The 17,085-nt window shown below is 41.6% G+C and overlaps 1 protein-coding gene across 1 annotated transcript; it reads right to left on the bottom strand.

The window, feature by feature from the left end:
* Positions 1 to 3,298: 3,298 nt before the first annotated feature.
* dusp28 (dual specificity phosphatase 28) lies at positions 3,299 to 4,637 on the bottom strand. The gene is made up of 2 exons (XM_070845778.1): positions 4,293 to 4,637; positions 3,299 to 3,403 (listed from the first exon to the last, which is right to left on the bottom strand). Exons 1-2 carry the CDS (start codon positions 4,635 to 4,637, stop codon positions 3,299 to 3,301), a joined length of 450 nt encoding a protein of 149 aa, XP_070701879.1.
* Positions 4,638 to 17,085: the final 12,448 nt, after the last annotated feature.

Here is a 17,085-nt window from a genome sequence, read left to right as displayed (position 1 = left end):
ACGATCCTTTGCCACTTCACGATGTCGACCTGCTTTGGTTTTGACCGAGACGCCTTCCAGCGGTGCAGAGACGTGAGCGCCGAAGGTAACGATACTTATAAAACATCACAGAGCCAATCACTGGATGAGTAACATGACTTTATTTCATTTTTCAAGGATTAAATCTGACAGACATTAATGCAGCAGCAGAGTCTTAAAGGGACGCAGCGTCGTGTCCGTACGTGTCACACACACACACCTGTGTTTACATGAGCTGCTCACCGTTCACACAGCAGGTAAGCTTCATCATCACAGACTCCTTTACAAACAACTATTGAGGTCTGACGTGGTTTAAAATGACATCTAGTGAAAATTATTGCTTTAAATTCACTTCTACATGGCAGCACCACAGAAATAAAGAGGACACACCTGAGATTCACACACACACACACACACACACACACACACACACACACACACACACACACACAAACACACACACCTGAAATGCATGTGTTCATGTATCAACATTCATTTACTGGAAAGATAAATATCATCATTTAAAGTGTCGATACAAAACACCATCCACAGCTTTAAAGGGTAAATCTGGTGTTTTAAAACCTGGGTCCTGTCTGTGCACCTGATCACAGTAGGTCCACTAAAAGAGCTTGTTTGATCCACTGACAGGCTCAGAGTGTTATTCTAAGTGTGTGACAGCATCATGGAAAGGATCCCTACAGAGAGAGACCTGGAAGATCCTTTTGGTTTAACCACAAACAGCACACACACCAGACTACATTCACTAAAACAGGGATTTTAGAGAACAGGACACAGGAGCTGCTGCTCTGCTGCATTGATTGATTGGTTGGTTTAATTGTTACTATGTCTTACACAAATATTGTGCTGGATCCAAACTGACCCTTTAAAAACACCAAATTCACACAACAACACAAACAAACTAACTGATGGAGGCAGCAGCAGACCAGGAACTCCTGTGTTCTGTGAGGTTAAATTACTGATTTTGTCAATGGAGTCTGGTGGCTGTGAACCGAGCGATGTAACAACGTTTCTGGATAAACAAAAAGGATCTCGAGACAGAGAGAACTGAAAAAATCCCTTTTCTTTGCTTTCTCCTCACAGCCACCAGACTCCTTTACCTCACACAACACAGGAGTGTCTGTTCCACAGACACAAAGTCACACATTACATACCAGGCATGTAACAATACCAGAGTTCCCCTTTAACATGACTCAACATGATTCAGCTTCCTGATGATAACATTGATCTCCAGATTGATCCTGCAGTGATTTAATGCTGCTGCTCATTAAATGTTAAAGCCCCAGTGTGCTGCGTCTATACTTAAAACCTGTTTCCTATTGCTTATTTTTATCCTGAGCTTAAGTATTTGTTTGATGTAAGACATCTGATGGCTTCTTAGAGTATTAATAATTCACTACTAAACCTGGATACTGTACAAGAGTTAAATCATTATTGCTGACTTGCTTTCTAGTTGAATCCAGTTTTCTGATCTTTGAAAAAGTTGCGTCTTTGTGTTTTACAGTTTTGTGCCGTCTTTTCAGAGCTAAACGTGTTTCCTACGGAAGAGGATCAGCGAGATTAAAGCAAGATTAAAGTCAATTTATCTAACGCAGGTAGTTTGACTTTATTCTTGGAACGCAACATAAAACTTTAAAAACAAACCTTCCTCGCCGCTGTTTTCTTCGCTGTGTGCTGAGACGTTTATATTAACGCTGCTTCCTGCATTTATTCTAGTGGCTGCTGTGCTTTCTGTAATAAAGGAGCAGGACAAATACAGTGATGACAAATAATGTTGGAATATTATGTCAAACCTGGAATAATGGTTTTGTTAAAGGGTCCTCTGTGTCCACATCCTGGTGTCTGAGTGACTGGTAGGTAGTAAAAGTGTTGGAACTGGTCCAGTAGATCACCTCAGCCAGCAGACACCAAACGGGCTGCAATGTGATCCTTTGGGACAACTGCACCTGATCACAGTAGGTCCACTAAAAGAGCTTGTTTGATCCACTGACAGGCTCAGAGTGTTATTCTAAGTGTGTGACAGCATCATGGAAAGGATCCCTACAGAGAGAGACCTGGAAGATCCTTTTGGTTTAACCACAAACAGCACACACACCAGACTACATTCACTAAAACAGGGATCCTTTCCATGATGCTGCCACATACTTAGAATAACACTCTGAGCCTGTCAGTGGATCAAACAAGCTCTTTTAGTGGACCTACTGTGATCAGGTGCAGTTGTCCCAAAGGATCACGTTGCAGCCATTGCAGCCCGTTTGGTGTCTGCTGGCTGAGGTGATCTACTGGACCAGTTCCAACACTGTTACTACCTACCAGTCACTCAGACACCAGGATGTGGACACAGAGGACCAGTAACACTTCACCTTTAGAGTTGAACTCGTTTTCTGACAGCTGCTTACAGATGAAGTGTTTACTAGAAAACAGGGCCAAACATCATTTTGAGTGGTTGGGGGGGGTCTCACCACAGAGGTGAGACTGAAGGCAGAAACCTGCAGTGTAACATCATCTCTGTCTGACTTTCTGTCTCTCTGACGGTCCAATGAAACAGACCTGAGATCAGACTACCTCCGGTCTGAGGCGTCAGGACACAGGTGAGCTCTGCTCCGTCAGAAGGACTTTCACTGCTACTGAACTGGTCTTAAAGGGACTTCGGTGTTAAAGAGTCGCAGCTTTAAATGCTTCCTTGAGGTTTCTAAAGCCGACAGAGCTGCAGGTCTCGTTTCACTTTCACCACAAGTTGCCGTTCTGCATTATGTCCTGTGACAGTGCTTCCACCTGCAGGTAGGACGTGGAGCTGCAGCCACAGCAGTCTGAAGCGCTGAAGCTTTATGGTCCTTAAACTAATTCACCTTACAGCTCACAGACTACACTAAGTTCATCTGATCTTTGTTTTCTTTGTGCGCTGCATGAATGTTTCACTCCTGAAGCACTTTGTGACTATAATAAAGTTACTGTCTCGCACTACTGCACATTGTTTCCACATTAGAGTCCTAATGTTAGTCTTTTTATTGATATATTTCTTTTAGATGTTTAATCTAATTTTATACTAATCGCTCCCGTCTCTGCTGGGATGAAGCTGATGGATAAATGATTCTATCTGTTGTTCACGTCGATGTTTGAAGTCCAGCGAGACGTTTAAGAGCCGACTTGATGAAAACTGAGTGGAGTTCAGTGACGGCGACAGCGAGGGAGTCGATCACCTGGTGACCTTCAGGTCAGGATGAGGGTTTGTGGTTGAGGCGTCCAGCTGTCCATCCGTCCGTCAGTCCGTCCGCCCTCGCCTCCTCTTCAGCTCCTGCTCGTATCTCTGCAGCTGAGACATGAAGCCGGGGTTCGGGTCGATCACGTGACGAGCCGTCTTCACTTTCTGGGAGAGGAAACGGTGGAAAAGAGTCGAGTTATTAAACGTCACAGCTTCATTTCCTCAGAGCAGACACGTCCAGACACGGACGCTCTTCCACGCAGAAGCAGACCATAGTGGTTAAAAGGCTTTTAGCTAAATCTGTTTTATGTGAAAACAACGTCGTGTTTTTCAAACATAAAAAGCCTCGAAGCGTTACCGCCTGTTTAGTTACTGATCACAACAGAGGAAGAAAGAGTTCAGACTTCCTCTGCTCAGTGTGCTAATCAGGGCATGTTTATTAATAATAATTATACAGCAGACTGGAGGAAATAAAGAACATTAGAAGTCCAGTATTTGGGTCTTTGTTAATCCGGCAAACTTTGCTGGAACAGAAGGTTTTTATTCCTGCTGCTGTCGACTGAAGGTGAACCGTTCAGGACTTTGTGCCGAGTCAGACTGCTGCAGGGATCTGGTCTAACTGAGCTGCTGGCCCTGAATTCTTTGTCCCTGAAAAGTCCTGAAATGAACCCTTACAGAAGAGCGACAGTCCTGTTTGTAGCTGGCCAGATGCTGACAGACCTTCATGTGTGTAAACGTAACAATCTTATCAATTGGATCATTTAATAAAAACCACTGAACCCTGCTGCAGACGTACGGCCGTCTGCTGGACGCCACACATCTTCAGTTTCAGCAGCTTAAACACAGTCGTCTGTGTTTGATAGCCTGATAACGTGAAACTTTAAGTGAAGCATCGACACCTTCAGGTCACTCATTAGCTGGACATAACGAAGTGGACGCAGCCTCTGGTTCTGAAAACTGACGCCAACACAGAAGTGTCTTGAACCTGCGTACTGTCTCCTGGCCAGCAGGGGGCGGTGTGATTAGCCGTCATAACGACACGCGTGCCACCCACCTGCAGCGCCTCCATCAGCGTCAGTTTGCGGTGTTTCATGAGGTAGGCGATGCAGACGGTGGCCGAGCGGCTGCGTCCGTTCTTGCAGTAGACGACGCTGCGCCCTCCGCGGCTCGCCTCCTTCTGGATGGCGTCGGCGCAGCGGTCGAAGTGGCCGTACAGGTCCTCGCTGGGGTCGTCGTAGACGGGGATCTGCAGCTTCTTGATGCCGGCGGAGGGGAACGGCTGCTGCTTGGACACGTTGATGCAGAGCGTCACCGCCTCCTGCTGGATGAGCTCGTCGCTGCAGGCCGAGCGGGCGTTACTGATGAACAGGGCGCTGGTGACTTTACACAGCTGCAGCATCCTGGAGAGGTGACCCTCACAGGCTTCCTTAGTCTGGTAACTACTACCTGCTCAGAGAGACGCATGTGAGCACGTCAGCCATTTACAACAACCTGAACCACTTCAAAAACATCTACATGTCATTTGGCTGTATCCTTTTGGTTTAACAGTCGTTATATCGCAAACACACCAGACTACATTCACAAAAACAGGGATTTTAAATTACAGAACACAGGAGCTGCTGGTCTGCTGCTGCCTTGAACAGCTTGTTTCTGTTAGTGTTTTACACAAATGTTATGTTCAAATGGACCCTTTAAAACACCAAAGTCACACAATAACACAAACACACTGACTGATGGAGGCAGCAGCTCCTGTGTCCTGTTCTCTAAAATCCCTGTTTTAGTGAATGTAGTCTGGTGTGTGTGCAGAGAGCGATATAACGGCTGTTTGTGGTTAAACCAAAAGGATCTTCCAGGTCTCTCTCTGTAGGGATCCAGCTGAGGTGATCTACTGGACCAAGTATAAACACACGCCTGGTGAAGTTTACACAGATGGTTGTCATGACTAAAAGAATCCATTATTGACTGGACCAGACGTTGTTTTCATGTGGTCATTTCATCGTTTTCACTCAAAATACAATCAATTCATTGGTTCAGTGTTTCCTCAGGAAGCACAAAATAGTCAAACTGCTGACACCCTTTGAATGCAGCATTCTGTTTATCAATACATTTTTACAGAATAAACGTCTTGATCTCCTCCTCACTGAATTTAACAAACTGATATTTGGAGGTTTTCAAACATATTTTCCATTTAATGTGGAGGTGAAGCAAACGTCTTTGGAGTTGTTGGCCACTAAGCGCAGTAAGGTCGGATAAACTAAAGCTGACAGCTGAGGCACTGATCTGGTGGTGACCGTGTTAAACCACTTTAATTTCCACTTAAATCAATAAATAAAGTATCTGTATCAAACTGATATATAAAAGATGAAGCAGAAAACAAAAACCAAACAACAGTTACTGACTGATACTCAGCAAACCTTCAGTGACCGGACAGAGGCAGCGGTCAGTGAACGCCTCACCCTCTCACAAGGACAGACAGACTCACCTGCGGCCGTCAGCTGATCTCCAGGTGCCCTCTCTCCTGCTCTCTGTTGGTTTTACATGAAGCCGTTTCCTGTGCGTTCAGGGCGATCCGGTCTGTTCAGGTCTCCTCGCGACCCCCAACTGCTTCTGATGAACACGCCGCGGCTATATTTACTGCACGGACGCCGACAGCCGCTCCGCTCTGGGTCCTAGTGCTCGTCACATTCATGCCTGTCAGAGGGAACAGGGAGGAGGGGGAGGACACAGAAACACAGAGGGGGGAACTCTAAGAACCTTTAGTTCTTAAGTTCTCCGCTACCAGAACAAATCCTGCATTCATGTGACAGTAAAAGTGTTTTCCTGGTATCTAAAGTTTCTGGATTCATATTCGTGCTGCATTATTGTGTTCAGGTTACATTTTACTGCTGTGGATGTTGAACCCTCTGACCTCTGCTCTCTGAACGCTGCGTCTGCATCCTCACTGCTGCTGCTTCTTCTTCTGGTGACGTCATGTCTTGGAGGACCTTCTTCTTCTTCATGTCCCTAAAATGTGTCCAACCTCAGCTAGAAGGTTCCAGAAGTCAGTGAAGCAGAATGAGTGAGAAAAGACTTCAGACTGGAGAAACATGGAGAAAATCCAGGAATCAGACATGTTGTTCATCAGAGGAGACTAAAGAAAGACAGAGAACATGTTGATCCAGAACAACAGTGGATCTAAAGAGAGACAGAGAACATGTTGATCCAGAACAACAATGGATCTAAAGAGAGACAGAGAACATGTTGATCCAGAACAACAGTGGATCTAAAGAGAGACAGAGAACATGTTGATCCAGAACAACAGTGGATGGGTGCAGCGTGGACAGGACGGGGCTCATTCTTAGAACAGGATTTGAGTGAATGCACTTAGTTACTCTCCACTAATCCTGATATTACTGAAGATAAGTTCACTATTGTAGTTCTTTATTTCTGTAAGAAGATAAAACCAGTGCTGCCTGTTCAGGACCAGAAACTACATTTCCCTTCATATTTGATCCTCTAGTGGAAGCTAAGGAATACGTCACAATCTATTTATGTACAAATATGTATATCACAACTTATTAATTACTATATGTATCAATTAAGTATACATAGGAATTGATTCATTAATTAGTAGAAGATTTCTGATTTAAAAACAGAGAAAAGTGAATGACTGAATGAATGACTCAATTATTAATCGAGAAACTCTTTCAGCACTAATAAATATTAAAAATCACCTGGACATCAGCTTGAAGCATGAAGACAGCCTTTGGGTGGGTTAGCATCCTTAGCAGGGTTAGCATCCTTAGCAGGGTTAGCATCCTTAGCAGGGTTAGCATCCTTAGCAGGGTTAGCATCCTTAGCACCGTTAGCAGGTGGAGTCAGAGAGAAAGACAGTTTTTACTACAGCAGAAAAGGACACTGCCAAATATAATGTGTGCAATAAAGTGATCCTCCACTGTGGAAACACAACAAACTACATAAACACAGAAAAGCAGCTCGGAGCTGCCAGTCTAGTTGAGGAAGGAGGGGGGGGGGGGGGGGGGGGGGGGGGGTCCTACAGAGAGACAGAGCTCCCTGCAGATGATATCCAGGTAATGTGTTTTTCACAGTGTAATCAGTGATCAGTTGTAGCAGACTGGTTAAATTGTTATCATATATTCAGCCAGGTGAAAAAAATCTTAATAGTTTTACTGGAACCCAAAAATCTAGCTGCCATATAAAGACAGGCTCTGTAGCTCAGACTGAATATAAGAACCCTTTGTGTTGACTGTTGGAGGAACAATAGTATTCCTGTTTCTGCTGTGTGCAGATTACAGTTACAGACTTAATCATCTTAATCAAGAAGAATTATTTTATTATTTTTTTCTATTGTTGTAGTTAGTTAATAAAAAAGCATTTTTATTGCCTAAAATCTGTGTGCTGTGTTTTACCATAATCATAATCATAATCAACTAACTCAAGGCAAAATCACTAAATTATTCAATGATCATGACATTTCAAGTAAAAAGTATCGGTACCGGTGATACTAGCTCTGTATTTACTTGGTATCGGATCGATACCAACATTCCCAGTATCGCCCAGCCCTTGTCTCCACACCTTCAGAGCAACTTTACAAAGTGAACACACACACATTTCTATTAACTTGTTCGATTTCTTTCTCACAGAAGAAACGCGGCCACACTTCGACCTCAACAGGCGGAGCTTCGTTCAAAGTTCCGTTTCCGTCCGCCATGTTTGTTTACAGGCAGCAGGTGTTGCGCTGTTTGCTGTCACCCGTTAGATTCTGTGACCGGATTAGCACTTCCGCCTTAACCACTTCCGCCTTTAGTTTAACCCTTGTGCACCCCTTAAAAAAATCATGACGTTTTACCCTCGATGCAAAAAATGTTCTGTTCCTAAAAAGTGCTATAAAAATATTATACATTCATATTTTTTTTCACTTTCAATGCATTAAATCTTTCGACCAACTTCAGTCCTAATCATAACTATAAAGTTTTCATGTATTTGTCAAATATTTTTAACCCTTTAATGCCATTTTTGCAATATAAAACTACAATTAATTAATGAGAAAAACACAAAATATGAAATATTTTTCACATACTAATTGCAAACTGGAATTTTTGGGGGGGGGTATTACAGTCTTGGATATGTCAATAATTGACAACAACATTGATTTGAATGCATTATTATTTTTTGAGCAGTTTGAGTTTATGTAAAAATGTGCCACCTTTTACCCTCGATGCAAAAAATGTTCTGTTCCTAAAAAGTGCTATAAAAATATTATACATTCATATTTTTTTCCACTTTCAATGCATTAAATCTTTTGACCAACTTCAGTCCTAATCATAACTATTAAGTTTTCATGGATTTATTACATATTTTTAACTTTTTAGTGCCATTTTGGGAATATAAAACCAAAAATTTCAAATGAGAAAAACACAAAATATGAAATATTTTTCATATACTAATAGCAAACTGGAATTTTTTGGGGGGGGTATTACAGTCTTGGATATGTCAATAATTGACAACAACATTGATTTGAATGCATTATTATTTTTTGAGCAGTTTGAGTTTATGTAAAAATGTGCCACCTTTTACCCTCGATGCAAAAAATGTTCTGTTCCTAAAAAGTGCTATAAAAATATTATACATTCATATTTTTTTTCACTTTCAATGCATTCAATCTTTTGACCAACTTCAGTCCTAATCATAACTATTAAGTTTTCATGGATTTATTACATATTTTTAACTTTTTAGTGCCATTTTGGGAATATAAAACCAAAAATTTCAAATGAGAAAAACACAAAATCTGAAATATTTTTCATATACTAATTGCAAACTGGAATTTTTTTGGGGGGGTATTACAGTCTTGGATATGTCAATAATTGACAATAACATTGATTTGAATGCATTATTATTTTTTGAGCAGTTTGAGTTTATGTAAAAATGTGCCACCTTTTACCCTCGATGCAAAAAATGTTCTGTTCCTAAAAAGTGCTATAAAAATATTATACATTCATATTTTTTTTCACTTTCAATGCATTAAATCTTTTGACCAACTTCAGCCCTAATCATAACTATTAAGTTTTCATGGATTTATTAAACATTTGTAACTTTTTAGTGCCATTTTCGGAATATAAAACCAAAAATTTCAAATGAGAAAAACACAAAATCTGAAATATTTTTCATATACTAATTGCAAACTGGAATTTTTTTGGGGGGGCAATTACATCCTTGGATGTGTCAATAATTGACAACAACATTGATTTGAATGCATTATTATTTTTTGAGCAGTTTGACTTTATGTACAAAATATGCCACCTTTTATGCTTTGTGCAAAAAAATGTTTTGTTCCTAAAAAGTGCTATAAAAATATTATAATTAATATTCTTTTCACTTTTATTGCATTAAATCTTCTGAAAAACCTCAGTCCTGATCATAACTATTCCATTTTCATGGATTTATTAAGTATTTTTAACTTTTTAGTGCCATTTTGGGAATATAAAACCAAAAATTTCAAATGAGGTAAAACACAAAATATGAAATATTTTCCATATACTAATTGCAAACTGGAATTTTTTTGGGGGGGTATTACACCCTTGGGTATGTCAATAATTGACAACAACATTGATTTGAATCCATCATTATTTTTTGAGCAGTTTGACTTTATGTACAAAATATGCCACCTTTTATCCTTTGTGCAAAAAATACTCTGTTCCTAAGAAGTGCTCTAAAAATATTATACATTAATATTTTTTTCACTTTCAATGCATTAAATCTTTTGAACAACCTCAGTCCAGATCATAACTATTCAATTTACATGTATTTATGAATTAATTTTAACCCTTTAATGGTATTTTGGGAATATATTGACAAATGATGAGAAAGGTCACTCAGTGGAGCAGGACCTGCAGATCACTGTCATGTATACTTTGCATCCATACTTGCTGTACTTTGCATCCATACTTGCTGTACTTGGCACAATGGGTCCAGACCTTTCTCTGTCCCATGCAAAATGTGCACTGCCTGTACCTCTTTGAGGGCCTGGCTTCTCCTGCTGGCTCTTCCATTTCCTCTGACATGATCCACTAGTGTGGCTGCTGCTGGTCCAAGCAGCAGCCGCACTAGTGGGTCTTCCAGCTCCAGCTCAAGTGAGGAAATGGGTCTTCCAGCTCCAGCTCAAGTGAGGACATGGATGTCCTCACGTGAGCTGGAGACCCATCTGGATGAATTTCAGGTGAAGCCTCCCCTGATATGTCCTCAGTGCCTGTGTCTGTGCCGGACATCTCCTCCTCGTTCTCAGGCGACTGCAGGACAGCAGTCAGAGCCTCCTCTAACACAAAAGTGTCTCTTCATTGTCACTGAGGAAATGACCAGCCAGCACAAGCTAGGTGCAGCTTGAGGTTTGCAGACACAGCACCTGTATAAACATGCTGCACTGTAAACCAAAACAATAAAAAGACTGCTTTGGTCAAAAAAAAAAAAAAAAACGTTTCCAGGCAAAAAAAAAGCTAGGGTGCTCCTCCTTAGATTCTTTGACCTTTTGACCTTTTGACCTTTTGACCTTGATTGCTTTTTACAAGTGCTGTAGTGTGTCTGGGGGCTTCGAATAGGTGTGTGTGTGTGTGTAGGTGTGTGTTTGTGGGCGGGGGGGTGAGTGGGTGCATGTGGTCTGTAGTCATAAGAAAGATAGCGATAGGGATGTGCAAAATGTGGTGAGCAAAAATGACTTTCTAACTCCCTGTACACAAACACACACACACACACACACACTCATCAAATAATTTGTCAAAACACACATTCATACCACACTTTTACATCACTGCCAACACACTCAGACCATTTTAGTTGGAATCATGCATTCTGCTGGGGAGCAATAGTGAGAAATGCAACGGAAGTAGGATTCACTGAAACAGCATATAATGGAGCCCTCAGCCATATAGTGGAAAAAGATGCCAAATGATGGATAATGAAAAAAACTACAATTTTCAAGCCAAAAGCTTAGATTGAAAAGGTAGTCATAAGTAAAACATTATTTTATGGTGTAATTAAAGTAGGATCAAAAAGTGACGTTTTAATGGGAGTCAATGGTGCAAAAAATGTTTTAAGGGTGACGAGAGGAACTTTCTTCTCTCCACAGTGTATTATAATTCTATTAATACATTCAAAGTTGAAATCTTAAAATGTGGTAAAAGACTGACATCCCTGCAAAATTTTGTCTCATTATCATTAAAATTGGCAAAATTATTGAGTATTTTTAGTTGAAAAATGCAAAAAATGTACCGAGGGGTGCATAAGGGTTAATAACATAACAAAACAAAACGTAAATAAAATTAAAAAAAAAAAAAATTAAATAAAATTAAATTAAATAAAATTAAGTTCTAGAAACGTATTTAAAATAATCCTCAACACTTTTACATCAGTTGTTTGTTTGTTTCTCTTGTTTTGTCTTAATTTTTTTCATTGGATTTGGGAGATATGGCTGAAAACACCATCACATAAGATCAATCAGAACATATAATAATATTGACTCACATCACGATGAGACATAATCACATAATAATCAAATATTCATTCTAAAATACACGTGAACGATCTTTGCGTGTCCTGTGATTCATGTCGTTTCAGGAGTATTTTGGGGTGAAAGCTTGATAAGATCGTATCTCCATGACGATATAACAAACGATCGTTGAGGCTGATGTTTCACCCAGCTAAACTTTGACACACATAATAACAGACACGGCATTTCAATTTTCTCTTTCTTTGTAGAAATGAAGTGAAACCAACGTCCACAAACACCATTGAGCAAATGGACACTGACGTGAAGAACATGAACAAGAACAGTTAGGGTTCCTTTTGCGGCAGACAAACAGAGAAATCTGTCAGTGACGACAAAATGCAAAAACAAGTGAAGGAAGTGATTTTATTGTTGGGGTTGAAAAGTCATCACACATGCAAACAGCGATGTCGAAGCCGTGTATCATCAGTATTTTATTAGCAAACCAGAGAGAAGTTAACAAAAAAAAACAGAACTGAAGGAACTGAACAATCTGTGTTTCTGTAGTTTCTGTACAGGTCCAAATATACTACAATATATACTATTATACAACTGGATTACAATTCATGTCATTAGTACAGCAGTCACAAAGAAAACTTCAAGTCTGTTACAGCAGTGTCGTCTGAGCAAACTGTTCTTCCTCTGAAGCGTCCGAGCGACCGGCCGGTTTCCTCTCTGACTGGCGACCAGCTAACACCGGCGTGCTACGCTAGCACGCCTCTTCACCTCAAACAAAGTGCTGAGTCTTACATTTGTTCACCTCAACGGCAAAATAAACCTCAAAGAAACGAAAATAAAACAAAACAGATTCACATTTCCAGAATGAGATTTGTATTTTTTCCTGCAAAAGAAAAGGAAAAAAAAAAAAGTTGAGTTCTGAGGTCAAACTTGAGGATTTAAGATAAAATAAATGGAGTTAAAGTAAAACAATAATGACCTCAATGTAAAACTAACTGATTTGGGGTCAAATGAAGGGACTTTAAGGCCTGACGATCAGTTCCTCCAACAGCAAAACTGTTGGTTGGCAACAACAGTGTAAACTGACTTACAGTCATTTTAAAGGAATAGTTCAACATTTTGGGAAATGTGTTTCTACATGATTGATACCACACGTCTGTATGGTAGGCGTGACGCAGTTAGCTTATCTTAGCATAAAGTCTCATTCCAGCAAATAACGCCCTGTAAAACTACAACGTGTTGTTTTTACACTTTAAAAGGCTTTAAAAAGTGCTGGGAGGTGATTTTCACCTTTGCACAGAGCCAGGCCAGCTGTTTCTCCTCGTTTCCGCACTTTATGCTAAGCTAAGCTAGCTAAGAACAACCTGCATATCTGAGCAGCAAGGAGGATGAAGACATTTCCCCATTTCTACATTCCCTCGTCCTTGTTTGTACGTATTCTGGTGTCGAAATGACTGGTAGCTACAAAAAGTGTTGGAATTGGTCCAGTGGATCACCTCAGCCAGCAGCCGTTATATCGCTCTCTGCACACACACCAGACTACATTCACAAAAACAGTCATTTTAGCTCACAGAACACAGGAGCTGCTGCCTCCCTCGGTAAATCTGTTTGTGTTGTTGTGTGTTACACAAATACTTTGTCGGATCTGAACTGAACAGAACCCTTTAAAAACCTATTTCATACAATAAAAAACAAATTGACCAATCGAAGCAGCAATAAACCTGCAACTCTCATCTGCTGTGAGGTAGAATTACTCCTTTTGTCAATGGAGTCTGGTGGCTTTGAACAGAGCAACATAACAACTGTTTCTGGCTAAACAAAAACGATCTTGAGACAGAGACCTGTAAAAGCCATTTCCTTGACTTTCTCTGAGAAAAAAAAAATTGTCAAGTGCTGTCATTTCCCAAAATGTCAAACTGTTCTTTAATTCTAGTTTTACTGTTCAGGCGTCTGACGCTGAACACTGAACCTCCTGTGGTTCAGATCAAACTCCGCTCTTAACTGAGACCTGAAAGGTGTCACTGGAGTGAGGAGAGTCGCTGCAGGGGTCTTTATAAGCATCCTATCACAGCTTCAGGGGACACCGACTGGACACGGACTGCTCATCACCCACAGCTGATTATTAACTGTAACCTTTGCTTTGATATTTCCTGGTTAACAACTTTCTTGTCCACTCGAAAAAAAAAAACTTCCTGGGAGTTCTGCCTCCTTAAACAGGAAACGTTCTTTTCCTCACAGAAAACATTTGAAAGGGAGTTTTCTTTAAATCAGAAACAGCCATTTTATCGCTCCCTTCTAAGCCACCAAACTCCACTGACTAAAACGGTCATGTTAGCTCACAGAACACAGCAGCTGCTGCCTCCATCCATTAGGCTTTTTTTTGTTACTGCGTGATAAAGAAATATTGTGTTGAATCTGAACTAACCTGCTAAAAACACTAAAGTCACACAACAACACAAACAAACGAACCGATGGAGTCAAAAATAGATGAGCGACTCCCGTCTGCTGCGAGGTAGATTTACTGCTTTTGTCAATGGAGTCTGGTATAAATAAAGAGATATCACGGCTGTTTCTGGTTAAACAAAAAGGGTTCTGAGACAGAGATAGACCTGTAGGTTATTGTGAGGACAGGGCGGTCCACATAGTGTAGTCTGTAGCCGCAGGAAGTTTTACAAACAATCTGCATTCACTTCCACCCATTTCTGAGAAGAACGGCTTTTTTATGTGGCTCATACGTGATGAGAGCACATGTGCAGTCTGAAAGAAAGTGTGGTCATGAGGAGACGCTCAAACACCGAAGGATGCTTCACTAACGTTTCATTTGAAACTTCGATCAGACGCTTTTAAAGACGCCTGCAGCTGCTTCTTCCCACAGTGACGCACAAAAAGAGCAGAGAAGATCTAATAAAATAAAAGTGAAACTGTTTTTAATCTGCAGTGACCAGAGTGGGGGAGGTTTAACAAAGAGCCTCTCTGCTTTTATATTCATACGTTTTGTTTGGAAGTTCAGTGAGGATTTTCTTTGCATAGCACAGAAGCCGGCAGACGTCTTTACCAAATATCAGACCCACGTGGTGTATTTACACTGGAACCTGGTTTATCTTTGGCCGTATTCTTCTTTTTAAATGGGACGATTCAGATGTGAACCGGTGGCGGTGAAGGTGCAGGTAAAAGGAAAGGTAAAGGTACGATCCCATCACGCCTCAGTCCTGCAAACATTCACATCACACTGGAAACAATGAAGTGATTTCTGGAGGAGTGAAGGAACCTGGAACAGGTGTTTTCAGCTGGGAAATCACACCGCGTCCTTAATCCCCCTCTTACCTTCCACCTTCCATTCACGGTTAAACTCTTTATCGTTTTGATACTCAGGCGTTTAGGGAGCCGAGAGCGTGCCGACCGACTGGCTTCAACATGTGAGGCGCCTTCTGACTAACCTACGGGTTCCCTTTAACAGAAGACCGCTCTGCCTTCAGCTTCCATGGCTCAGAAAATACAGAATTCCTTCTAGTTTCTTTGAGCGTCTTTCCTGAGCAACTCCAACCATCAAACAAACTCAAAGACTAAACACAGATTATTCTTTTGGCATTCAACAGCTTTTCTTCTTAAAGTGCTCCCACGGCCGAGATAACTGCTGCGAGCCGTTTGAATGCTTCTGTCCGTTCCAGCCACGCCCTTCTGCTTTGTTTCTAGTGTTTCAGTTTGTCAGAAATATCTGGAGGAAAGGAAACCAGGGGGAACAGGAGGCAGGACTTCACACCAGCAGCTGCTGCACTTTAGAAACAGTGCAACCTGCAGGAAACAAGTGGTACAGCTGCAGCTTTTAGAGGTTTGAGTGTGTTTTTCTTTCTGTCTTTGAGTGTGTGTGTGTGTGTGAGAAAACAGTGCAACATCTGTGTGTCACACCGACCTCAGTTTATATCAAATAGTCAGACTGGAACATTATTCAGCCCACTGAGGACTTCTTAGTGTCATTTATCTCCTCTGGACGGGAATAAGTGACCCTGCAGGGATGATATTTGTGTGTTGGGACTAATGCTGTCCTCTTAAGGCCAAGATGTGTCAGATAATGATATTCTGTTTATCGTTATCGAACTCTTTCCAGAAGGAAATGTCAGTTTGGTTTTAAAGGAGCTGTGACATTTTACTGTGTAAAAATCAGCTTCTAAAGGGCCTCTAATAGGTTTATGTTTTACATGTCTTGTTTCTTATCGGCCAAAATACACAGTCTGCAGACAGTGGACATGTGATGTTACACTGTGTTAAAGGGTAACTTGACTATTTTTAAATCCGGGAACTGGTCCAGTAGATCACCTCAGCCAGAACTGGTCCAGTAGATCACCTCAGCCAGCAGACACCAAACGGGCTGCAATGGCTGCAACGTGATCCTTTGGGACAACTGCACCTGATCACAGTAGGTCCACTAAAAGAGCTTGTTTGATCCACTGACAGGCTCAGAGTGTTATTCTAAGTGTGTGACAGCATCATGGAAAGGATCCCTACAGAGAGAGACCTGGAAGATCCTTTTGGTTTAACCACAAACAGCCGTTATATCGCTCTCTGCACACACACCAGACCTCATAGAACTCAGGAGTCTCCTGCTGCCTCGATCCGTCAGTGTGTCTGTGTTATAGTGGGACTTTTGTGTTACTTCAGATAAAACACATCATTTATTAGAATTATTTTTTAGAACACTCTGAGCCTTTGGTGCAGTTGCCCCGTTTGGTGGCTGCTGGCTGAGGTGATCTACTGGACCAGTTCTGGCTGAGGTGATCTACTGGACCAGTTCTGGCTGAGGTGATCTACTGGACCAGTTTCAGTACGTACCAGTCATTTAGACACCAGCATGTGGACAGGTAGGACCCGGGTTTAAAATGACTGCAATTACCCTTTAAGCAGCAAACAGAAGTAACAAACTTTAGAGGTTTAAATGTACAAAATAACCTGTAACACTCTTTACCTGCAGGTGGCACAGGCCGGTCTGAGGCTGCATTCAGGTGATTCACATCAGGAAAAGAAGAACATTAAATGTCTGCTTCACGTGGGGGCCGCTGGGGGTGGGAAAAATACAATTTCAGGTCAAGTCAGGCAGTCAAGCAAACACAGGTCCAGAGTTCTCCCTGCGATCTTCAGACGGACGGACGGACAGACGGAAGGTGGACAAGCAGGTTTCGGTGATGATGGCGTTGATGCGTACGGACGCTGGTGCACGTTTCAGAGCGTGCACTTTGACGGAAGCATGTTTGCAGGACATTACGCTGCCAGCGACCGGCGGCTCTCCTCCTGGTGGCGGATTAAGACTCGGAGGATTCTTCTAACTACGGGAATGCGTCTCACACGTGGATCCGAGCGG

Source organism: Pempheris klunzingeri, chromosome 15 (genome assembly GCF_042242105.1).
Source record: "Pempheris klunzingeri isolate RE-2024b chromosome 15, fPemKlu1.hap1, whole genome shotgun sequence".
Taxonomy (NCBI): Eukaryota; Metazoa; Chordata; class Actinopteri; order Acropomatiformes; family Pempheridae; genus Pempheris; species Pempheris klunzingeri.
Note: the sequence above shows the minus strand (reverse complement) of the source record. Positions and strands in the feature narration are given on the sequence as shown.